This window comes from Sus scrofa, chromosome 9, assembly GCF_054392235.1.
Source record: "Sus scrofa isolate SSC_HxYL_T2T_F1_AM1 chromosome 9, Sscrofa_HxYL_maternal_Yorkshire_Landrace_v2.0, whole genome shotgun sequence".
NCBI classification, from domain to species: Eukaryota; Metazoa; Chordata; class Mammalia; order Artiodactyla; family Suidae; genus Sus; species Sus scrofa.
In genome coordinates this window covers 13,310,239-13,334,283 of record NC_139391.1, presented here as the reverse complement: position 1 = coordinate 13,334,283, position 24,045 = coordinate 13,310,239, and the positions used below count along the sequence as shown (strand labels likewise).

Genomic DNA, 24,045 nt, shown 5'->3' with positions numbered 1-24,045 from the left:
ATCATTTGCTTCCCCGTCGGTGATATCAGAGCGTAGGCACCTACATGGGGCAGGCCCTGGGCTAGGTGCAGAGCGCAGGAGGTGAAGCCACCTCGGGCTCCCGGGTGGTGGGGGACACGTGCAGGCACACACATTAGTGTCCTGCGTGTGCAAGTGCAGACACACGGCCGCTGCGGTTCGCGGGGCCAAAGAAGAGCGTGACCAGGGGTATCTGAAGATGATGCAAGGGCCTTTTAATGTATTTTTTCTTTTGTTTATCGGGGTGTAGTTGATGTACAGTGTTGTATTAGTTTCAAGTGTACAACAAAGTGATTCAGTTCTACATACATTTTTTTCATATTTTTTCTCTTCTAAGTTATTACAGAATATTGAGTATAGTTCCCTATGCTCTACAACAGGTCTTTGTTGGTTATCTGTTTTATATATAGTAGTGTGTATATGTTAATCCCAAATGCCTAATTTACCCCCCCCACACACACACACACTTTCCCCTTTGGTAACCATAAATTTGTTTTCTATGCCTAGGAGTCTATTTCTGTTTTGTATATAGGTTCATCTGTAATATATTTTTTTAAGGATTCCACATGTAAGTGATATCATATGATATTTGCCTTTCTACGGCTTCCTTCGCTTATTATGATGATCTCCCTGTCCATCCATGTTGTTGCAAATAGCATTACTACATTCTTTTTTGCAAGGCTGAGTAATATTCCATTATATAAATGTACCATGTCATCTTTACCCACGCATCTGTCAGTGGGCATTTAGGTTGCTTCCACGTCTTGGCTATTGTCAATAGTGCTGCAGTGAACGTTGGGCTCATGCCGTCTCTGAGTTGAGTTTCAACCTCATGGATTGGGGAGGGGACCAGGAGAGGAACTCCAGGCAGAGTAAGCAGTCAGAGTGGTTTGGACAGGACTCCCAGCTGTAAAGGCTAGAAACCCAACTCCAAGTGCTTTTTATAAGAAGAGAAAATGTGAATGAGTGATAGAACTAAAAAGTCCAGGGGGTCATTTCCCTAGCAGTGTAGCTAGATCCAGGCATCCAAATAACATCTCCATGAGTCTCTTTCTCTGTCTCTTGACTCTGTTTCTCTTTGTTTAACCTCATAGTCATGCAGGCATTCCCCATCTGATGACAGAGGGACCCACCGGGCTTGGATGCTGCCAGCTCTGTAAACCCAGGGAAAAGACAGTGCCTCTTTGCCCATAGTCCAAGGTCACATGTCCCTGCCTGAATCAAACACCCTGGACAGAGGAATGGAGATGCTGTCCTTGGCCTCCAGGAAGCCAGGCCCATCCAAATTCAGAGGTTGAGAGTAGGGTTCCCCCAAACAAAGAGAGAATTCCTATCATCAGAAGAAATGCCAGGCAGGCAAAAGTCACATAGTGACCCTAAAGAGGCAAAGGCATGGTGGATAGAAACAGCCTTGAGCAAGAGGAATTCTCCTTGTCTTCCAGAAACAGAGGTTAAATGGACAGCACCGGACTCATTTTCCTCGAATTCGCTAAGGTCCTTGTGGTCCAGTCCCCAGCAGAGTCCGTATCTGACAGCACCGCATGCTCCATCCCCGTTGCTGTCGCTGGGCCAGTAGCGATCAGGTGGACACACAGGCGCCGTCATTGCACAAAGCTCACCCAGAACTGCCTGGGCTTCGGTTCTGTCTCCATCACGCATGTATGTCCTTGGGCAAGTTACATAACATCTTGCTCATGCTACGGTTTCCCCATCTATAGAACAGAAATAATAATAGTAACTACCTCATAGGCTTATCATGAAATTGGGTTAATATGTATAAAGCATTTAGACTAGTGCCTGGCATATACTGTGCATTGTATGTGTGTTAGCTGCTGTTTTGTCCATAATTGTTATTATGATTAATCAGCTTCACAGCATTCCTGTAAGACAGACCTGTCTGCCTTTCATAGGTGGGAAGGTTGAGCCTTAGTGAGGAGTGAGCTCGCTAAGATCAAACAGCTTGTGAATGGCAGAGCTGGCACTGAGGGAAGCTCTCTCTGACTCTGTATGTTCCCACCATTTAGTGCCCTTCTCCTTAGCACCAGGCATCCATCCATTCTTCCAGCCAGCCAGCCATTCATTCACTTAGGACACACAGGGCCTCCTGCACGTCAGCCGTGAGCCAGGTACTCGGGATCCATTCACCGAATCCTCTTGGTCCTATCAGAAATTCTGATCAACAGCTTTACAAGTGTTTGATTAAAAATGGGAAAGCAGTTAATGGTTAGTTAATGAATATAGCTTGTATGAAGCAAAAGTTATTTTCAAACATAGGGTAATTGGGAGGGAACTATTAGTACGATTCTCGGAGACTTTGGAAACAACCGACAGAAATATTTGCTGAGCAAATGAATCAGGTCTAATGCTCTCTAGTCACACACGGAGGAACTGAGACCCAGAGAGGTGGGTGATTGGACCTGTGCCAGCGAGATCAGGGCAGGGCTAGAACTAGGGTGCAGGCCTACCCCTGCCACCTGGGACGATGGGCAGGGCACAAATAGGCAGAATCAGACGCACCGAGCACCTGCGTGGGCACCTTCCCTGCCCCCAGGTCCCTCAGGAGAGTTAGACTCAGGAGTCTGGGAAGCCACAGCAAGGATGGACGTGTCTGCCCGGGAACCCAGAGTAAGCCTGCTGCAAATGTTCAGCAGATGTTGGTTGAAAATGATGACTAAGCCCCTCTAAATATCCTGAAATAGTACTCTGATTTCTGAGTTCCCCCAAGCAATCCCAAAACACAAGAGGTCAGAAGGAGAAAGAAAGGGGAAATGACTCTCCTTGAGAATGTGCTGTGCGTGACGTTTGATGGGTGCTGTGGAAAGAGGGGGCGGGCCAGAGAAGTAGAGTCTGCAGGCCCGGGTGTGGGTCCTGGCTCTGCCTCTGTGGTTTTCGCATGGCTCCCCTCTTACTTGCATGATTCTGAACAAGTCTCCTAACTTTTCGGAGCCTCAGTTGTCTCAGAGCTGGAAGAGAGATGATAATGCATGCTTTGCAACGTTATTTTTAGGATAAAATAAGATCGTGCATGTAAAAAGTTGAGCATGGTCCCTGCACACAGTAGTCACTCAGTAAACAGTGAACATTAGGACTGTAAGCACAATCAGGAAGCATTTATATGCAACTTAAGAATAAAGTCGTGCTAAGTGTTGGGAATACAAAGCTCACAGTCTAGTAGGAAACTCACTCTTCTCTCACTTAATTTTCCATCTGTGAGTAGGTACAATTCTCTTTATGTTGCAGATGTTCTCAGAGAGGTTAAATAATTTGTCTAGGTCACACAGCTAGCTATTGGCCGGGCCAGAATTCAAACCCATGTCAGTCAGACCCTGAATCACTTATCCATCCTCTCCAGGGCACTAAGCTTGGCCTTTCTTCTTTATTTCTTCCAGAAAACAAAAGAAGCAGCCAGGTAAAAGTTTATTTCTTCCATTTCCTTATTATTATTATTATTATTATTATTTAAAGAGGAGTTCCTGTCATGGCTCAGTGTTAACAAACTCGACTAGTATCTGTGGGGATGCAGGTTCAATCCCTGGCCTCGCTCAGTGGGACAAGGATCCAGCGTTGCCATGAGCTGTGGTGTAGGTTGCAGATACAGCTAGGATCCCGCGTTACTGTGGCTGTGGTATAGGCCAGCAGCTGCAGCTCCGATTCGACCCTTAGCCTGGGAACCTCCATATGCCTCAGATGCAGCCCTAAAAAGACCAAAAAAAAAAAAAAGGGAAAGAAAATGTAGTATGACCGTTTTAAGGTGGGGGTGGATTCCAGGGGGCCATGCCTCCCAATCCAGGTTTGCTTCAGATTCATCAAGATTCCAAGCCTGGAGTTCTGCACCCCCTCAGCAGTGCCAGCGAGCCTCTGCCTTGCATGCTGTATTGTCAAGAGACATTTTCTGTAGGAGGCCCCAGGCTGTAGAAATTAGGCAGAGCAGTGATCACCCAGGTTATGAATATAACTGATTAAGGTTCTGTGCTGGCTGCATTATTTGTTTCGCAAACCTGAGCTAGGCTGATTGGATTTCTCTCCCTTTCTTTTTTAACATAAGTAGATTCTGAAATTGGCAAAATAAAATATTCCACAGCTGAGAGAAAAGAATTAACTTGGGGAAGGAGCCCAGGTGGTGCCCACAGACTGTACACTTTTTGCATCGAGATGAAGTTGGCGCCGTCTATGCCCTTGCTATGGGGACTTGCCCTGCAAGCTGCATGTGATGCCGTGGAAGAGAAAGGGCAGGAGCTGGGGGTCGGTCATCTTGGGAGGGCACTGACCAGGAGCACAGCACTTAGAGCACGCGTTCTCAAGTAGTAATACTACTGCTAAGAATACTACCGTTTATGGAATACCGTAGGGTGAAGTGTAGAAAGTATGCCAGGGCCGTTAAGAGCATGGGCGTTGAAGTTACCTCTGAATTCCAGTCTTGGCACCGAGCAGCTATGGAGCATGAGCAGATTCTCCCTCTGAGCCTCAGCTTCCTCATCAGTAGAACAGACATAACGATCGCTAGCATTTAGTGAGTACGTGCCGTGTGCCATGAGTGCTCTTAGCGCTTTGCATGAACCCCCTCAGCCGCTCCACGAGTATTATCTCCACACGCCAAGTCAGGGAAGACGGGCACAAGGAGAGCTAAGTTAACTTGAGCACAGCCACCCCTCTGGCACGTGGTAGAGCCAGGATTCAAACCCAGGCCGCTCTCGCTCTAGAGCCCACACTCCCGCCCCACTGCCTTGTGTTCCTCTTACACCTGCCTCAGAGGACTCTTGGGAAGAGGGAGTGGGGGAAGGTGTGTTAGGGATGCTTAGCAGCGAAACTGGCGGCCCAGTAAGGCTTTAATACCTCGAGGCCATTATCGGTACAATTATTACATTTCTGCAGCCTGGGGATTGAGCCGGACACTCTGCAGAGGACTTCAGGCAGACAGATTCCTTTTATCTGTTCCTAGTATGACTTGGCTCATGGACATTGATGGATGGCATACCTGCTTAAGATCTCCTGAGCTCATATCAAAAGGAAAAGCCACATGTGATCGTGTCATAAATGATGGAAAGCATCTCTCTGATAGTATAATTAGTTGGAAGCCCTCTGCCTTTTCCCCTAAGTGGGGCCTTTTATGGCCTGAGGAAGAAAGTCAAGATCACGCGGGCAAAGGGCTCATGCCACCTTATGACCTGCTGGGTTTGGGTGGGTGCTCTTTGGCCGAGGTGGGAGCTATTTGTTTGCGTGCAGCTTCTAGAGGCTGGGAGGGCTCTGGCTTAGGTCCCTGCTACGAGGATCTGCCGCCTCAGTTTCTGCACGTGTGAAAGGATAATAACACCTGCCTCTTAGGGTTGTTGTTCTGGTGCCATCAAACAGGGACGCTTTTGTGGTCCCCAAAACACCTCATCCACATAACTATTGACATGGTTGGTTTTCAGTCAAAACAAAAACCTACGAGAGGTTTTGCATGTGATAAACGACTCAGTACATGGAATCTTGGCTAGTGGTGTGACCTCGAGAGGTTTCATAAAGTTGCCCTGAATGCTGAGGCCTGAGATGTCCCATCCGAGAAAGTCATAGGCAAAGGCATGGCGAATTAGTGAAGCTCAGTTTCCACACCTGTAAACTGGGGGAGTCAGAATCCGCCTTTCGTCTTGCTCCGAAGGTGAAATGAGGAAACCTTCCTGAGCCCTGCTTAGCATCATTCTCCTTCTGGATGACAGCCTCCCGGTGCCTAGGCCTGAAGACACTGCCTGGGCAAGGCATTCATGCATTTCATTCGTCCAGCACTTGCTGACAGCGTAATAGCCTCTCGAGGGAAGGCAGCTGCAGGTTTCGGCAAGACCAAGCCCTAGGAGAAAAGACAGATCAGATCTCTGCCCTCGCAGACCCCACGGCCCAAGGGGAGTGTGATTCGATGCGAGGGACACATAGCGAAGCTCAGCTTAGTCCTTCTATTTGCCAGTCCTTTGCCCAGGACCCTAGGTGCCCTGTCTCGCTCACCCCCCGAACCAACACTAGGAAGCAGCTGGTGCTATCATCCCCACTTTACAGATGGAGAAAGCAGGGTTTGCAGAGGTTAAAAACTCACCCAGAGCCCTAGAGCCAGTAAGTGGTAGGACCTGGTTTCAAACTCAGTTCCCCCCAACTCAGCACTAACCCTTCTGGCCACAGTGGCATGAAACTGGGGTCCCAAAAAGATGTGTAGCGTGTCCCAGTGTGTAAGAGGAGGACGTGGCATTGAACCCAAGGCAGCTTGAGTCTCAGCCAGGGCACCTAAACCACACACAGATGCTCTCTGGGTCCCAGCAACCTGCCGCTTCATCTAGGCATCTCTTCCAGGAGAAAGCGGCTGTGAATGTGACGGATGAGAATTCACCTCTCCCTCTGTGTGCTCTTTAGCCTCCTGCAAGGCCCATGCCATGGGGGTGGGGGGCAGAATAAGGAAAACCATCTGATAAAGTACCTGCCCTTCACTGCTAATGTCGGTTTCAACAAAACAGGCTCTTCCCTGTGGGATCCTTGAGATTCACCGTCTTGAGTTCCTTGGCGTGGCTTCTTCAACTGTCGATGAAAATGTAAAGAGTGTATGCCCATCTTAGCAGTCAGCTGTCTAACCTGTGTAGTTTGGAAAGCATCAGGTCAAGTTTGAAGAGAACGGTCAGGATGCTCAGGGACCCCACCCTGCCCCATGCCCCTCAAGAACCGGGGGCAGCACCTGGGGGCCTGCTGGGTGCCCCAGAGAGAGGAGTCATGTTCTGGCCTCACAGCCTGTGATGAATTAAGATAAGACCTCTGCCCTTGGCACACACAGGCTGGTAGAAGAGGCGGATATACAAACAAGGGATCATAACTTAGGGTGAGCCATGGGGGCTAGAAGAGCCCAGAAGAGGAGCTTCGAACCCAAACTGGGCAGGGGGTGGTGTGGGGGTGCAGGGTTACTCAGATTAGCAATTACCTTCCTGGAGAAGGTAATTGCTAATCTGAGTTAACCAGGTAAAGGAATGAAGAACGCCTTGCCTTCCGTGCAGAAGGAAATGGCACGCAGTGAGCCGTTTCACCAGCGGTTTATAATTAGCCTGGGAACCTTGGCACCTCCTTCAGAGGGAATGGAGAGCTCCAGGTGCAGCCCTGGAGCACTGGGCCGGGGCCTCATCCTCCGGGCAGTGGGGAGCCTGGAAGGCGTTATGGCAGGGGAGCGACATGATTATTCTCCTTTAGGAAGTTCGTTTCAGCTGATGGAGGTTGTGAACGGGACGGAGGGTGAGCCTGGGGGCTGGGACCCCAGTGTCAGCTATGGCCCTGGCTCAGGTGTCGGCTGCTGAGAGTCTGACCTGAGGCAGTGACTACGGGGGTGGTGAGGATTCCACAGAGAAGTGGAAGGGGAAAGCCAGCACCCTTGTCGTCATGGCTGAGCTGCTGAACCCGAAAAAGAACAGCCGTGGAGATTCCCAGCCACCTGCTATGACGAGGGCGGGGTGCTGGCAGCAGCCAGTGACACTGAGATCAGGATCACAGGATGGGGGCTGATTGGGGGATGGGGAGCAGGAAGCCATTAGTGTGGCAGAGGCTTCAAGTTCAGAGAAGAGACAGAGGCCACTTTTTTTTACCCTTTTCCAACCAGAACATTGTTTTAACTTCAATTTTTTAATGTCCATTCTTAATTGAATTAGCCACTCTTGGTAGTGGATATACTGTAATTCTTTATAATAGGCCATGCGTGTGTGTGTGTGTGTGTGTGTGTGTGTGTGTGTGTATTTTTTGCTTTACTTTACAGTTAGTTTTTTGCTTTAAAGTATAATTGATTTACAGTGTTGTAACAATGTCTGCTATACAGCAAAGTGACTCAGTCATACATATATATACATTCCCTTTCTCATGTTATCTTCCGTCATGGTCTATCCCAAGAGACTGGATATAGTTCCCTGCGCTGTGCAGTAGGACCTCACTGCTTGTCCATTCTAAATGTAAGAGTTTGCATCTACTAACCCCAAACTCCCTGTCCATCCCACTTGCTAACCCCCTGCCCCCACACTCTCTCTGTCTGTGAGTCTGTTTCTGCTTTGTAGATGGCCACTTTTTTTTTTCTTTTTCCTTTTTTTTTTTTCTTTTTCCTTTCTTTTTTTTTTTTTGGCCGTGCCTGCAGCATACAGAAGTTCTTGGGCCAAAGATCCACCAGAGCCATAGCAGTAATCCAAGCCACAGCAGTGACAACAGGCTAGTTACTCAAAACCACGGCATTGATTGTTTTGAGAGGTAGCGCATTGTAGAGCTTGGCACATAGAAGGGTTCCCTGGACTTGAACTGCTCCTTCTGGGTAACCTCCTGCCCTTGGCCCTGATTCTTCCTCCTAAAGAGCCACACAGAGTGGATTTGTCCTTCCTCCGATTTGTCCTTCCTCCACCCTTTGGCTGTTTGAATGCATCCGTAGTGCTTTTCCGATTACCTTCTTTCCAGAAAATTCCCTGAGAGGAACAAGGGAAGCCCTGAGCAATCAGACTCAGCGTCTGGAAGGAACCTCAGGAGATCATCTATAAAATAAAGGAACCTCCTTTTTCAGACACATGGAGGCCCAGGGAGGGGAAGGGAGTTTCCCAAAGTCCCAGTGTGAGTTAATGACAAATCTGAGAACAGGGCTTCATCGTAAGACTCTGAACTGCACCACGTAATTGGGTGTTTAATTTCCTAGCTATGAATTGGGCGGCATAAGTGATGAGACTTGGAAAACTAGTCGTGAGGCATGTGGTGTGTTTCAGCTGGACTCCCAGCCACAGGCTCTTTCTTTACGCCTTTCCCCTGACGCATCTCCGTCCCAGGCTAAAGCATCGGTCCTTCACTCACCCCCAGAGGAGCACAGTTGCTAAACCCCTCCCCATCCAAGGAAGCCGAGGAAAGCACTAACCAGGTGCAGAGACCCCCGCCCGGGAGGATCAGCCCCTAGAGCACGGACATAACCCCCAATGCGGGTCCCTCCTCCGGGCCCCTCCAGCTGATCGGCCAGCCCGACCATTACCGCCCTCATGCCCAGTGCATTACCTCTGTGAATGCAGCCCACTCCGTTTCCATGGGCTTCCTGGGCTGCTCCAGCCCACTGCAGCGTCCTGCAGAGCAGAATCCCACCTCCGACACTCACGCACACACAAGGTTTCTTGTTGATTTGGGACTTGACCTCACCGTTTCTGGGTCAGCCCTTTTTTGAAAAGGGCAGGAAGGTGACTGTGGAAGGAAAGAAAACTTACTTGACAAGCACAAAGCTTTCCCAGGACAAGTTCTGCCCTGCGGTGGACACAGCTTTAAGTCGGGGGAAAGCCATGTACCCAGAAAAGGTCCCCGGTGGCGGCAGACAACCTTTTCCAAGCAGTCGGTTCAGATTTGACAGGCGGGGGCTTTGTCTACTCCATCTCTGGGTCTCCGGTGTCAAGAGCGAGGCCTGTAGAGAGTGACCTTTGGGGAAGGAAGGAAAGCAAGGGAGCAGAGAGGGCGGGAGGACAAAAACCCATGTTTCTTTTCCTTCTTGTCCATCTTTTTGCCTCCTTGGTGCCCATCACACGGCAGAGTCCAGTCCACGACTTGCTGTGCCCAGCTTTCACCAGCAGCTGGTCATTAACCAATATCCCAGGTTCATCTGGGAAGAATGATAACAGCCTTGATTTTAGAATTAGAGGGGACCCCTACCACCTCCTCCTCTTGTTTGTCACTTGGGGAAACTGGAGCTCAGAGAGGTTAACTGCCTTGCCCAAGGTCACGCAGCAGTCAGCAGCTGAGAGGGGCACATGCAGGAATGAGGTTTGACTAAACATACGTGGGGAGATAGTTCTCCCAGGTTCAGATGGTGGTCCTGCCAAGTTGTTCATACACACTCTTGGAACGGGCAGCTTTTCCCGCTCTCGGCTTATTTGTCTGTCAATTACCATGACCTTGGGACCAGAGAGTGAGGCTGTTCCCGCCTCTAACAGAGACTCTGACACTCTGCTGTTCCCCCAACTGTCTGGTCGGAGCGTGCCCCTCCCCTCGCCCACCCTAGGAGAGCATCCACTGCTGGTCACAGAGTTCCTCGCACATTTGAACGAAGCCTGAGCATTCTGGTTCACTCCCATGACTACTCTAAGGTTTGGTTTTAAAAGGCTGGGAGATGGAGTGAGCCCTTTGACACCCTTAAAGCGGTCCCTCTGGGAATTCCTGCCGTGGCACAGTGGTTAACGAATCCGACCAGGAACCCATGAGGTTGTGGCTTCGATCCCTGGCCTTGTTCAGTGGGTTGAGGATCTGGCGTTGCCGTGAGCTGTGGTGTAGGTTACAGACTCGGCTCAGATCCTGTGTTGCTGTGGCTCTGGCACAGGCTGGTGGCTACAGCTCTGATTCAATCCCTAGCCTGGGACCCTCCATATGCCGCGGGAGCGGCCCTAGAAAAGGCAAAAAGACCAAAAAAAAAAAAAAAAAAAAGCTGTCCCTCTGGCTGCCGGCTCTTAAAGGCGGGCTCCAGCCTCCCCCTCACAGCTCTCCACTCCCTGTGTCCCTGTCTCCACGGCATCCTGCTGCCTTAAGGGGCCTGTCTCTCTCAGCCTGGGGGCCTTTGCTGACACAGCCCCCTGCCAAGAAGGCCTGCTCCCTCCCCTTTATACACCTCCGCCCTGTCTCCACTTCAACACTTAGTTCAAGGTCTTCCTCTTCTGAGAAACGACTGGGATGCAGCTGCTGCCTGAGACGACTTCCCTGAAGCAGGGCTGCAGAGGAGGGGGCTGCAGGTGACCTTACCACCCCACATCAGTGTCCCACTATGCGAACAGTTAGCCAACCCTGTCGAAGCCAGGGGGCCAGGGAGCCCAGGTGACACAGTCCTTAGTGATCACCTCCCATGACAGAGAGTGATTGAACCTGGGGTCAAGGGTGGAGGCAAACGGAATAAACTCTTGCATTAGCTGTTTGCCATCCGAGACGAACTAGGACTAGACCAACCGCTGCCTCTTGGGATCATCGGGTCCGGCTTTCCCGGCCCCCACCCACCAAATACCAGGTGTGCTTTCCCTGTAACAATCAGAAAACAGCCCCTTCCCCATTTCCAGACAGTCCTGTTTGGAAAATCACTCACCATATGCAAGAAGGCTTTTGCATTAGGTTCAGACGCTGTCTCTTCATTACTGGTTCCCGCACGTGCACTGTGACAGGCTGTGCGTGCCCCTCAGTTCTGCCCCGAAGGAATGAGCCAGGGGCAGGTGCACCCAGACTGTGACCTTGGGGTGCGCTTTCTTACTCCTCATCACAAGCACAGCACTGGGCGGGGAGCCTCAGGAAGCCCTGGTCTGCAGCCCGGCCTCCGGGGGCACGCCCCATCCCTGAGCGCCCTTTGGAATCCCTGCACGTTGGCCGTGACCGAGAACCAACAGCACAGCAGTGAAGACACACAGAAAGCATGGGTTCGGGAGGAAGCAGCCCGCACGTGCAGCCTCTGGCCTCAGGCTCAGACCCGGTGGTTCCCACTTGGACGTCCCTGTTTTTATTCATTCTGAGGCCAGAAGAATAACGCTGGTAGTTGTCTCCGACCTTCCCCAGGACCCTCCAGGGAGTGAGGTGCTTCCGTAGCCATTTGACGAGTGAAAAAGCCACATCTCAGAGAGGTTCCATCCATCGTCCGAGATCACACAGCCTGAAGGAGGCAGAACAGAGTCTGGAAGTCAGGCCCTCAGACCCCGGCTGCCGACTGTGGTGACAGAGAGCTTGCCGGGCTCTCTAAATTGGTCGTGGAGGCCAAGGTTCATTAGCTAAGCTCTCAGCACTGCTATATCACCATCCCGAGTCCGTGGTAGTCGATGGCATTTTAATGGAAGCCAAATCACTCTTTCTCTTGGCATTCCCAGGCGGCTGGAGTTTCTGTGTTTTATGATAATTAAATACCATCATCCTTCATATCTGACAATCTTTAGGGCCCGATTAATGACTACAGCGCACGCCGGGCCGTCGTTTACTCCGCAGCCAGGAGACCTTCGGGCGCCTGGCGGCTGGTGCTCGGGGTTGGAGGTGGGCGCCCAGCCTGGTACCCTCTCGCAGAGCCGGCGCTGGCCTGGATCGCAGGGCTGTTGACGCATTTGGATTCTTGGCCGGGGCCAAAACCCTGGAAGTTTATGCCTTTTGCTTGTGAATGTGCTCTTGTAACAGGATAATGACGTGCTCTCCTGGGGTCTTTGTAGCCATCAGGCACCCACAGTCTGTCTGGGTCCTGCCTGCAGCCTGCTCCATCCTGCATGTGGGCACCGGGAATCTGCCTCAAATGCCCGCGTGCTCATGGCCCTCCCTGCTCAAAGCCCCTCTGGAGTGCATACCCCCCCTCCCCCACCCCCAACAGATAAAGGCCGAGTTCTTTGGTTTAGCATCTCTAGGCAGCCACCACCACCCAGGCCTGCTCCCAGTGTCTCCAGCTGACCTCCTGCACTGTCCCCTCACAGCCACCCCACACTACCTCCAGAAGTGCCCGTGCCAACCCCGTGCCCGCTTCACTCACTCAGGCTCTGGGCCTCCACATATCCTCTGTCTAGAATACCCATTAGACACAGGGCCCATGTCACTAGTCATGAACCTTTGCCCAACCCGGACTGTCCAGCTGGCAGCCCATTCTGCGCTCCGTGGAGCTCCAGGGGCCGCAGTTCCAGGCTAACAGGGATTCTGGGAGCCAGTGCTTGTGGACCTCTCTCTATGTGACAGCCGTCGAGGCGAGCACTTTCCCTGTGTCCGCTCACTCCCCGCGACCTTGTTTGTTTCCGTCTTTGGATCCGTGTGTATTCGATCCACAGTAGCCCTCCCCCCTCCCTCCTTGCCTTACGTGACTGTCATATAGTCATTTTATAGGTAATTAGAGCTGCAGAGAACTTGGGTGACTTGCAGCTTGTCAGAGGCGGAGCCACGTCTGAACCTCGGTCTGGGAGACCCCATGTGTTCCTTTACATCCGTCCCCCAGACACCAGCTCTTTGTCAAGGCCAGGGCTCATCCTCATCTTGAAACTCAGCAAGTCCCTGCACACCACAGCAGGCCTGTCCCGCATTGCCGATGATGGAGCAATGCCAGGGGCCCTCTCCTCGGGGACCACCCTGAACCCAGGAGAGAGTGGCCCCCAGGTTTGCTCCGAGAGGCTTGCCTGACGCAGAAAGGAGCCCACGTCTTTGAAGACAGGGAGACCCCACGTGTCCAGTCGAGTTCTGCGTGCCTGGCCGGAGCCATTCTCATTGCTTTGATCTGCATGTTGAGCTACAGGCACCTTCCCGAGACCAGGGCTCCAGGAAGCCAGTGGGATCGTCCAGAGTGGGGCTTAAAGGTGACAAAAGAGGACCACCTTTCTGCTAGGCATTTTCCTGCTCTTTCTCGCTCAAGGCTTTTTGCTTTGGCACCTCTGTTGTGAATGCTGTATAGAGGGGTTGCCATGGTGACAGTTTAGCAAACTTATCCATTCAGCATGGCTTTATCATAACTGTGGAATTAATTTTTTTTTTTTTTTTTTTAGCGTTACTGTATTTCAGGCACTGTGCTAAGCACCTTACACACATGATCTCAGCTACTTCTCATAACAGCCCCTGGAAGGTGGGCGTTGTCTCCATTTAATGATAAGGAAACTGACGCTGCAGAGAAGTTAAGTACCTTGATTCAGGTCACACAGCTTTTAAGTGGCAGAGCCAAACCTTGAACGCAGGGTTGTCTGACATCCACACCTGGCCTCTTTCTCTTACCTGCTGCCGTGCTCATCGCTCTGAACAAGCCTCACGATGACCTCAGTTCAGGGAGATACAGGCCAGAGGCTTTGGTGTCCAGAACTTTTGTGTATATAAAATGAAAAAATGGCTGAGGTGTCGGAGGGGAACCAGCAACTATAAATATATGTGAGAACTTATAGTAAGCAAAAAAAGAAAAAAAAAAAAAAACAACGTCCTGGAAAACCAGGCTTGCAAAACTCAGATAAGCCAGTGGCCTTTTCTGACAGAGGTGTGCAGTGTCTTGGTAAAAGTGACTCCTCTTTGGGTTTGATTCAGAGACATCCTCGGTGACTGGATCTGCAAGAAGAGGGTATAAATTGGAATCACACGCCCCAGTGCTTACTCCCAGGTAGCAGGAAAGAAGCCATTGCTGGTGCAGACAAGACGTCCATCTATCCGACTTGCTGTCCCCTCCCCCATCACAGTCCATAAATATTTACTGGGGATATGGGGTGAATGGCACACAGGCCCATCCCCTCGGGGGGCAGTAGGGACCCACTGTGTGCTTGGCACCTGAACAAAGGGCATCCTCCAGAAAGTGCTGACGTAGGAATGTGTGCACCCTTCGCAGGTGCACAGACCGAGGATCAGGAGAGGACCTGGGTTCCTGGAGGCCCCCCAGCCAGGGAGCAGATATCAAAAGAGATTTCTCTCTCAGACCGCCTCTACCTCATTCGCCTGTGTATTTCCAGCACCGGGTTTCCAGGTCCTGGCACGGAAAGGGGGTTCGGTACACGGTGGATGAGGGAGTGGATTCTGAGTTCCCTCTAAAGATGGGAGTCTAAACTGGGGAGAAAAGAGGGCCATAGGAGCAGAAAGGAGACTCCACTCAGACCAAAGAAAACATTTGCTCGTTGAGAAGGCCACGTCTTTTTTGGAGTTGTGCATACACTTCTAGTGCGCCCCCAAACACAGAGCCTCTCGCTGGGGAACCTGGGAAACAGCACAGTCCCCTTTCCTGGTGTTCTCAGAACCGGGGGAAACAAAGAGCCCAGCTCAAGCATCTGGAGCTCTGGTTCCCGGCGAGTAAGTAAAGGGTTGCCTGGGCCCACGGCCTAGAGAGCCACTTGGTCTGCTGTCAGTTTGGGCGTACGGATATCCTCCACACCCTCCTTATCTCCTGGGCAGACTGCCCAGGCCACTCACATGAGCCGTTCGCTCAATAAGCCTCTGTTGAGCATCTGCTTGGTCCTAGGACCTGTGATCAACAGCACAGAGGGTGCAGGGATTTTTATATATCCTGACAGAGGCAAAGTGGTGACCTCAGCATGCATGCTCTGGGGGGAGGGAAAGTGGAAGCGGTCCCAGTTACCTGCTGTGTTGGCATTCAGCGGAGGAAAAGAGAACTTTGAGGAGGGCAGATCAAAGCAGGCTTTCTGGAGCGGGTGGCAACCGAGCTGAGCTTCAAAAAAACAGAATGGATCTGGGCCAGGACATTCCTTATCTCCAATGGAGAATTTCCTTTCAGATGCTTATTCTTAAAATCTCATCTTTCAGGACCATTGGTAGTGCTTCTAAACAGTTGGCAGAAGCCAGAGCCTGGCATCCCCATTTAGTCACAAAGCAGGTGTCTGCAGGCTTGACTCAGACCTTGAATGCTTGCTCTCGTCGCTGAGGGTTTTTTCCCTGCCTTTGGCCATGGACTGAGATGATCAGGCAGCTGTGTTTTATGCAAAGGCACCATGCTTTTGGTGCACAGAATTCAGGCTCTGGATTCAAAAGGACCACACGCTAGTTTTGTAAGCCTCAGCTTCCTCATCTATAAAATGGGACTGACAATAACACTGCCCTCTAGGGGCTATGGTGAGCATTGGAGCAGTTAAGGCTGTGAAAGTGCCTGTAGTAGTATGTGCTCAGTCAGATACATGCCAGTAACTATTAATATCAATTAGGTCAAATGCCGTGGGAAGGTTGACTGCTCGTGAGAGGCCAGGAGCAAGGACTCAGTCACCCTTCTCTGTGAGCCTTCTCATAACTGGCGGACAGCAGTAGCCTGGACTGCAGCCAGCAGCCTGAAAGGCCAAGGATGGGGAGGGACACTCAGGCAGCGCAGGAGGCCACTGCTGCTGCTGGCTTCTCTCCCAGGCGCCAAATATCTCCATTAAAGTGCTGCCTGAGGGCAGCTGGACACAATAAATGACCCTGGCCTAAGGGTCACATCACAAAACAATGACCCTTTACCTTCTCCCTGGTCTAAGCCTGTTTTCTGAGTGGGACCCTCTGCGTGTTCTACTGGCTCCCAGGTTCTCTCCCTTCCCGTCATCCCTGTTCTCTCCCTTCCGGTCCAGGACCACAGCCTGGCACATCTTCAGAGGGTACCATTCACATCCTCTGGCCCTTCTGGGGACCATCTTCATTGGAATTGAAATTCCAGCTACTGAGTGGCCCCAGCAGATCTCTTGGTCTCTGAGGGGAAGGTGCGGCTGGAGTAGAGGGCACAGGGAGAGAGCTGATGGGAGACAAGGCTGGAAAGACAGGTGTGGATCAAATTCTGAAGGGCTTGGTTGACTCCGTGTGGGCATGATCCTGAAAATAGCAGTTTGTAGGCAGGAAGTGATCTGTTCAGATGCGTTTCTGTTTTTTTTCCCTTCTATTGCTACCCAATCCCACTCCCACCAGATTTGCCTTATAACACATGGGCACAAAAACCTAGGTTACCCCCAAAGCAGAAAGTGATGCCTTTTCCACTAAAAATAGCCATAACGCTGAGAGTGCCTCACCCTTGATTTTGCCTGATGATGTCCAGAAAGCTGTCTCCTGAGCCAAGGAAGGCTTCGGAAGCCCATACCTGCCTTGGATCCGTTTGGATCCAGTGTCCACCAGCTCTCAGTCTCCTCTGTGAAATACAGGCTTGGAGAGGAAATGGAATATTTTGTCAATTGTGTGAACTTCAGAAATATTTCCTTGCCATTGGTTGCCTCCTTTGACATTACGGTAGCTCTGTGGTTCCCTTAAAACACACTTTCCCCCCATTTTAAAGATGAGAAAATTGAGGCTCAAAAAGGTTGTGTGACATGGCCATGGCTCTCTTAGTCTTAGGCCTTTTGAAACCAAGGCAGAGGCCCAGAGGACCTCTGAATCACCTTCAAGGCTAGTCTTCTCTTGTCTTGAAGAATAGCACACATTCGAAATAGCTTTATCGTCCAGTCCTGTAGCTTCTAAGTTTGACAGCTATCCTTCATTCTGTCTCCATCCCTCTTGGTTCAGATTGGCCGTGTCGCTTCTGGGGTGGCTGACAAGGACTGTCATTCACACCCATGTCCATCTTCCTACCAAGGGGTCAGTCACCACCCCCCCACCCCCCTTGGTACCCTCTTCAGTACACACTTTCTCATTTTTTTTTTTGCAAGATAGGCAGGCTGAGAATTTTTCAAATCTTTAAGTTGTAGTTTATTTCTGCTTAACACTTCTTTCTTCAATTCAGTTCTCTCATCTCTCATTTTACTCTAAACTGCCAGGAAGAACCAAGCCACTCCTTCAACAGTTGGTTTCGAAATCTCCTCCATGAAATATCTAATTTTATTGCTGACAACGTCTCCCTTCCAGGACCACAGCATGGTACATCTTCCACAAAACACCGGAACACGAACACAATTCAGCCAAGTTCTTTGCCACCGGGTATCAAGGATTGCCTCTTCTCCGTTGTTGCAATAACATGCTCATTTCTGAGACCTCATCAGAATTGCCCTTAGTGTCCATATTTCTGTTAATATTCTATACATAATTATGTATGTATTCTCTTAAGAAGGTGGACGCTTTCTGTACTCTTTTTTTTTTTTCCTGAGCTCTTAGCAGAATCACACTTATCCCTCCACAGCAACAAAGCCTTTTTCTAGCATGCACCTCAAAACTCACACAGATTCTATCCGTTCCCCAGATACGAAGCTGCTTCTACCTTTTTAGATATTTATTGCGGCATCATCACACTTTTGGGTACCACAAGTCAGTTACCGTGGGCTGCTAAAACAAACTACCGTAGACTGGGTAGCTTAACCCACAGACACTCATTTCTCACAGTTCTGGAGGCTGTAGAGTCCAAGAGCAAGGTGCGGGCAGATTCGGCATCTGGTAAAAGGCCTCATCCTAGTTTACCAGCAGCCACTTTCTTGCCATATCCTCACATGGCACAGAGAGAAAGAGAGAGCGAGCTAGATCTCTGGGCTCTTCTTCTAAGGGTATTAATCCCATCATGAGGACCCCAAACCTTCATGTCCTCATTAAAACCTGATGACCACCCCCAAACCCCACCTGCAAATACCATCACACCGGGATCAGAGGGACATAAACCTGCAGGACACAGCAACGACCGTGTGGTTAATCAGCGGCAGAATCTAGAACAGTATCCAGTTTCCGGGCCTTCTTCACCCCCATAACATCCTTGGCTTCCAAAACCCAGGCTTTCTGTGAGCATAGCTTAGGCCGATGATACTCAAGATTGACCTACCGGACTTGCCTCCTTTGTGGCATCACTAGAAACTTTATTTTTTATTTTTTTGTAAATAACATCCACTAGTCATGTGCCCTTGAACAGTTTTCTTCCCTGGCCTGAGTCTAAGTTTTTCATCTGTAAATTTGGTGATCATAATACCTATTGTTGCAAGTACTTGAAAGAAGTAAACAAAATATGTATCTTAATATTTTCACCTGTACAGTGGCGCTATAAACAGTAGCTGCTCTGTAGTGGGTTTCGAGGATTAGCTGAATTAACCCAGGAAGAGGGCTCAGAATAGGGCCTGGCACATAGTAAGTGCTCAAGAAATGTCGGGGGGGAAGGGTTAATTCCCTCAGACACCAGCCTGACTCCCTCCCTTTACTCAGAAGTCAGCGTCTCGCTGAGGCCATCGCTGGCCATTTATTTGATCTAAGATCTTACCACTGTCTCCCCGCCACACACAGGCCACAGCCCCCTTCTCAGGTTTATCACCATCTTAGCAAACCCTATATCTCTTATTCTGTTGGTTTCATTTGCTGTGTACCATTGTAAATTATGAGTGATTCTCAAAATCTGGCATGCATCAGAATCACCTGGAGAGTTTACGCAAACTGCGGGGCCCCATCCAAAGGTTCATGGTTCAGGAAGTCTGGGGCAGAGCCCAAGAATTTTCATTTCTAGCAAATTCCCCAGTGATGCTGAAGCTACTGGTTTTGACCATACTCTGAAAGTAGCAAAGAAAACAGCTGTGAAGTCTGTGACATGGGAGGCTACTCTTTTTTCGTTTTGTTTTGTTTTGTTTTAATTTCGTTTATTATCTCTTGCTCTCCTGCTAAAATGGAAGCTCAATAGGGACAGGATTTTTGTTACTTTGCTGGTTGATGTATCCCCAGCAATAGAATAGCAGGTGCTCAATAAATGCCTGTCCAGTACGTGTTTATTGATGCATGACCCTGTCCCGTTTGCTAGTGCCCCTGGGCGGTCCAGCTGCTCCCACGTGGTCCCCGTGGGGTCGTCCTGCACCACTGACTGGCGTGTTTGTGCCCTAGATCCCCCGGGCGGCCTGCAGAACCACTCTCGGCTCCGGACGCCTCCGCCGCCGCTCTCGCACGCCCACGGCCCCAACCAGCACCACGCGGCCTCCGTTAGCTCCCTGAACCGGGGCAACTTCACTCCAAGGAGCAACCCCAGCCCAGCACCCACGGACCACTCGCTCTCCGGAGAACCCGCGGCTGGCGCCCAGGAGCCGGCCCATGCCCAGGACAACTGGCTGCTCAACAGCAACATCCCGCTGGAGACCAGGTGCGGGGTGCACGGCGGCCGGGGCGGGAGGGGCGGGGCGGCCCGGCTGAGACCCCCTGGCCAGGCGTCTGCGGCGGGGGTCCTGCCAGTGTGGGCGTGGTGTTCTGGCTGCCGCCGGCGGGAAAGAGGATGGGCTATAGGGCAGAAAGAGGGCATCAAGCAGCCTAGACGACCCAGGCTTGCCTGCTGCTTACCGAAACTGTGACCTGGGTCAAGGAGCTGAGCCCTGCCTCCCTTTAGTACCCTGGGGGATGCTGCTGGCGCAGAGGGCTGTGGTAACAGTGGGTGAGCGCTGATGTGTGTGAGCCGGGCTGGCAGGTGGCAGGGAGCTGGTTCCCGAGCTTGACTTGGGCCCCCACCTCTGCCTTCACCTCCTGTGACTTGGTCACCCTCCGCCTGCTTGGCCTGTGGTGGGTGCCCAGTGAGTGCCATGTCCCTCCCCGCCTCTCCTCCTCTCCAGCTGGCCTAGCCCCTCAGTTCCTAAAATCTTGACAATCCCTCGCATTGGTACATTTGAATTTGGGTGACAGGGATTTTCGTATGTGTGACAGGATGTAATGCTTACCACTTGATGAACTAGATGGTGTTATTGTGATCCCATATGAGACGTTGGAAGCTGAGGCTCAGAGAGGGTAGGTGACTAGTTCAGGTCACACAGGCAGTCCATATAAGCTGAGATTCGAACCCCGCTCCCTGGTGCAGTGCTATTCCCACACCCCCCAGCCTTCTCCTGGCCTGGACCCCCTCCCCCCACCTCTCCCTACTTCCAACCTCCTAGAAAGTTTCTTTCAACTCAGGCGTTTCAGTCCGCTTCACTTTGCAGCCATCTTCCTTCCCATTTTTTTCCAACTGGAAATGATATTTTTTTTAAGATTATAAACACCATATAAACTCAGTGGAAAAAAACGCAGGAAGATATATAAAGGCAGAAATTAGATGTACCCATCATCCTGCCACTCCACAAGCACTTGACTTTGGGGGACATAATCCTTCACTACTTTCCCTAAACTGAGGATGATGCGTTCCAGGCTGGACAGTTAGAGCCTCTTAATCGTCCACCTTATTTCTCAGAGTAGCAGGAAACAGGTTTGTTGTTTTTTTTTTTTCCTTCAAACTCCTATTCCTTATCTGGGAAGAGGACAAAAGTCACACCACATTTAAGGAAGTGACGTCGATCTGTACGTGCAAAGTGTACCCACATCTGATTCTGCCCGGCACGTGGCTATGATATTCCCACACTGAGCTTGTGGGGTCCAGTGAGAGAGAATCAGTATCTTTTTGTGCCATTCTGCTCCTGTGCCATCATTTTTCCAAAAGCAAATTCTCACAGATACAGCCCACCCTGCCCCCAGCCTCTTCATTTATATGTTTCTGTTGACAGCCTTTAAAATTAGGTGTGACTTTTCCCTGCGTGCCTCTTTTCCTCTCATCACAGAGGCGGATAATTGTGTGTCTTCCCACCCAGAGTAGTTTAATCGAATCTCCATTATTCCCATCGTGCTTGTTGAATGACTGCACATGGTCAAAAGAAGGCAGCACCTAATCAATGGTTCTGATTGTCTGCTTGGAGCCTGGCAGCCACTCCCTCCTCTTGGGTGTTCATTTTTCTCACACAGGATCAAAGTAGCTGGTCCTCCAGGGTTTTCAAGGGAAAGGAAGATAGGGGACCCGCAGCGGGGACATTCTCCTGAGGGTTGACTGGAGATGTGCAGGTGGTCCCAGCTTCTCTCTCTTGCCTCATTGGCCAGTGCCCGTGTGCCTGACTGATGTTCTCTCCTCTTACATCCACTGCTTAAACCCCAGGCAACTTTCTCTTCTTTCTTGTGCTTTATCACACAACTCACGTTCTGTAGAATGGTTAGGAAATGGAACTAAGTTGGAAGAGAAAGCCACGCATATCTACTACCAAATGGAACCAGACATGTTGGCCTGGGTTCATATACACCGTCTTCTATATATCCATACACATATATAACCTAATTATATACACTTAATGTTCAGTATATATGTGTGTATGTGAATGTGCATATATGTGTCTTTATCAGTATTCCACAAAATCCTCAGACCCTCCATGCCTCTGTCTGTGCCTTTGCACATGCTCTTTGCACAACTCTCTGCCAGAGTCGCCTTCCTCCTCTCTTGTTGGTCTAGGAAAATCTTATGCTTGAAGATCCAGATGAAATGTTTGAGGAAGGCTTCCTCTGTGACGCCAGAGTTCTGTGCATCTGAAGATCACCTAAGCCTGGGGAGGTGCCTACCGCAATGAGTAACTCTGTCAGAATTCCGGGACTTAATACCCACTGGTAGACGGCACAAAACTAATGAAGTATAGTTTAAGAGGGATGGATGTCCAGTCTGACAAGCGGTGTGACGGGCGTGGTGAGCTGGGAAGGGTGTGGGCTTTGGATCAGATGGGCCTGGGTTCCTACCTTGGCCTTAGCACTTACTAGCTGGACAGTGTCCCTAACATCTCTGAACCTCGATGTCCCCCTCTGTCAACTGGGATAAGAATTCATGCCCCTTGGGTTGGAAGGAAAGGAAATCTATGAGAAGCACACAGCACAGTGCACAGCATTACAAGACATGCCATAAAAGCTATTTCCCATTTTTTCCATATAAATCTGCTCTGCATATCAAGCCTATGAAAAAAAAAAACTCATTCAAAAAATATCCATTAAGTTCCTCCTCACCAGAGGAGTTGGGAGGAAGTCATAGGTTCTATCTCTTCTCTCCTTTGAAGAGGCAAGTTTGGCTGTGATGTTTGGAGGGTGTAAGTGGTGGCCCATTCACTGTAGTGAGTTGTTCAAAGCACAGGCTCTCAGGTCAGACACACCCTATGCTCAGACCCCAACTCCAGTGCTCACTAGCTGTGGACCTAGACCTTGTAAGTCTTCATCTATCAACTGGAGAACATAGTCGCGAATTCCTGTTCTGATTATCTATTGCTGCATAACAAAATACTCCACAACTTAGCGGTTTAAAAGAACACCAGTTGGGGAGTTCCTGTCATGGCGCAGCGGAAACGAATCTGATTAGGAGCCATGAGGTTGCAGGTTCGATCCCTGGCCCCGCTCAGTGGGTTAAGGATCCGGTGCTGCCACGAGCTGTGGTGTAGATCGCAGACGTGGCTCAGATCCTGTGTTGCTGTGACTCTGGCATAGGCCGGCAGCTGTAGTTCTGATTAGACCCCCAGCCTGGGAACCTCCATATGCCACGGGATCAGTCCTAAAAATACAAAAAAAAAAAAAGAAAAGAAAAGAAAAAAGAAGAACACCAGTTGATTATACTTCACAGTGTGAGTCAGGAGTTCAGGAAGTGTTCGGCTTGGCTAGTCTTCTGCTCCTTCCACGTGGGGTGGACTGGAGGCCGTCAGTGGTGCTTGGCTCTTGGCTGGGCTGACCCAAAGGATCCAGCATGGCTCCACTCACCTGCCTGACCTCCTGGAGGAGGCAGCTGGAAAGCTAGGCTTGGTGGGGTCCCTCTCCTTCTCATGCGGTGTGGGGGCCTCTCCACATGGCCTTCCGTACAGAAGGAAGGAACTGTACTTCGCTCTCAGCAGCTCAGGGCTCCGTGAGACAGGACGCCTTTGATCCTCCTAAATGGCTTGGCCTGGGCCTGGCATGGTGTCACGTCTGCCATGTTCTGTTGCTCAAAGCAGCCACAGAGCTGCCAGCTTCAACAGACCCCACTTCTCAAAGGGAGAAGCGCCAAAGAATTCTCATCCACCACGACTCTGCCATCCTGCCTCATAAGGGCGGTGGAGCCGTTTCATAAAATAATGCCTGAAAATGTCTCAGCCCTAGGAAGTGTTCGGCTGCTTGTCATGTCATATTCGTTATTGAGTTAATATTCTTGAAGTGCCTACTGTGTGCCTAGCGGGTGTGACATTTAAGAGCACAGACTTGGCAGCAGGATAGAGGTGAGCACAGGAAGTGTAGTTTCAATGGCCTCGGGGTCCCCGGCACTCGACACAGCCCTGCCGCCTGGTCGGGCCTTGCTCGGTGGTAACGCACGGGTGAAAGGAACGCGTGGAGTGACGGGACAAACGAACGGGTCCATACCCTCGCCTGAGCCTTGGTGAGGCAGAGGGAAGACTTCCCAGCGGCCCTGGGGCCACGTGACTGTGCACTGAACAGCCGGCAGGAGTCCCCGGGGAGAGCTGGCAGGAGGAGAGGGCCTCTGAGCGGCACGGCCTGGACAAAGGCCTAGAAGCCCCGGAGAGCGGGCCCTGTTTGAGATGGGCCCCCTCAGCAGCTTCGCCAAGCCCCACCAGAACCAGGGTCCTCCTGATCCCAGAGGAACGGCCACAGGCCCTTCCCTCATTGTCCAGCTGAGTCTCTATGGAGAGTCTCAGATAAATAACCGAGCAGGTACCTTACCAGCTGGCAGAATGACCAGGAGGGATGTCGATTGCATGCTGGCGGGAAAGGAAGGCTGGCAGAAGGACGAAGGAGAGAGAGGACTTGGTTAACCCACTCCTTTCTCTACACCCTCGGTGTCTCTGGCTCTCCGCCAGGGTGCCTGAGTCCCCCAAGGAGGAGAGCAGCCCTGCCTGCCCCCCCCCATCCCCGGGAGCAGGGGTG

General features: G+C 50.9%; 1 protein-coding gene and 1 long non-coding RNA gene across 55 annotated transcripts in view; one reads left to right on the top strand and one right to left on the bottom strand.

The window, feature by feature from the left end:
- The window catches only part of TENM4 (teneurin transmembrane protein 4), a 2,941,714-nt gene that overhangs the window by 2,681,054 nt on the left and 236,615 nt on the right, over window positions 1-24,045 (top strand). For all 50 annotated transcript variants that reach the window (XM_084975397.1, XM_084975391.1, XM_084975384.1 and 47 more), the window contains one exon: window positions 19,210-19,462. In XM_084975397.1, the coding sequence (XP_084831523.1) occupies window positions 19,210-19,462 (253 nt within the window). The remainder of the gene's footprint in view (window positions 1-19,209; window positions 19,463-24,045) is intronic.
- On the bottom strand, window positions 215-11,696 carry LOC110262212 (uncharacterized). 5 transcript variants are annotated; one of them, XR_014814794.1, is made up of 6 exons: window positions 11,081-11,696; window positions 9,340-9,435; window positions 9,028-9,207; window positions 6,458-6,609; window positions 5,611-5,842; window positions 215-1,730 (listed from the first exon to the last, which is right to left on the bottom strand). It is a non-coding gene; the product is annotated as an uncharacterized LOC110262212 (long non-coding RNA). The 5 variants fall into 5 exon arrangements; XR_014814791.1 differs by having other exon boundaries at window positions 9,340-9,616; window positions 11,081-11,295; XR_014814792.1 differs by having other exon boundaries at window positions 6,458-6,555; window positions 9,340-9,616; window positions 11,081-11,293.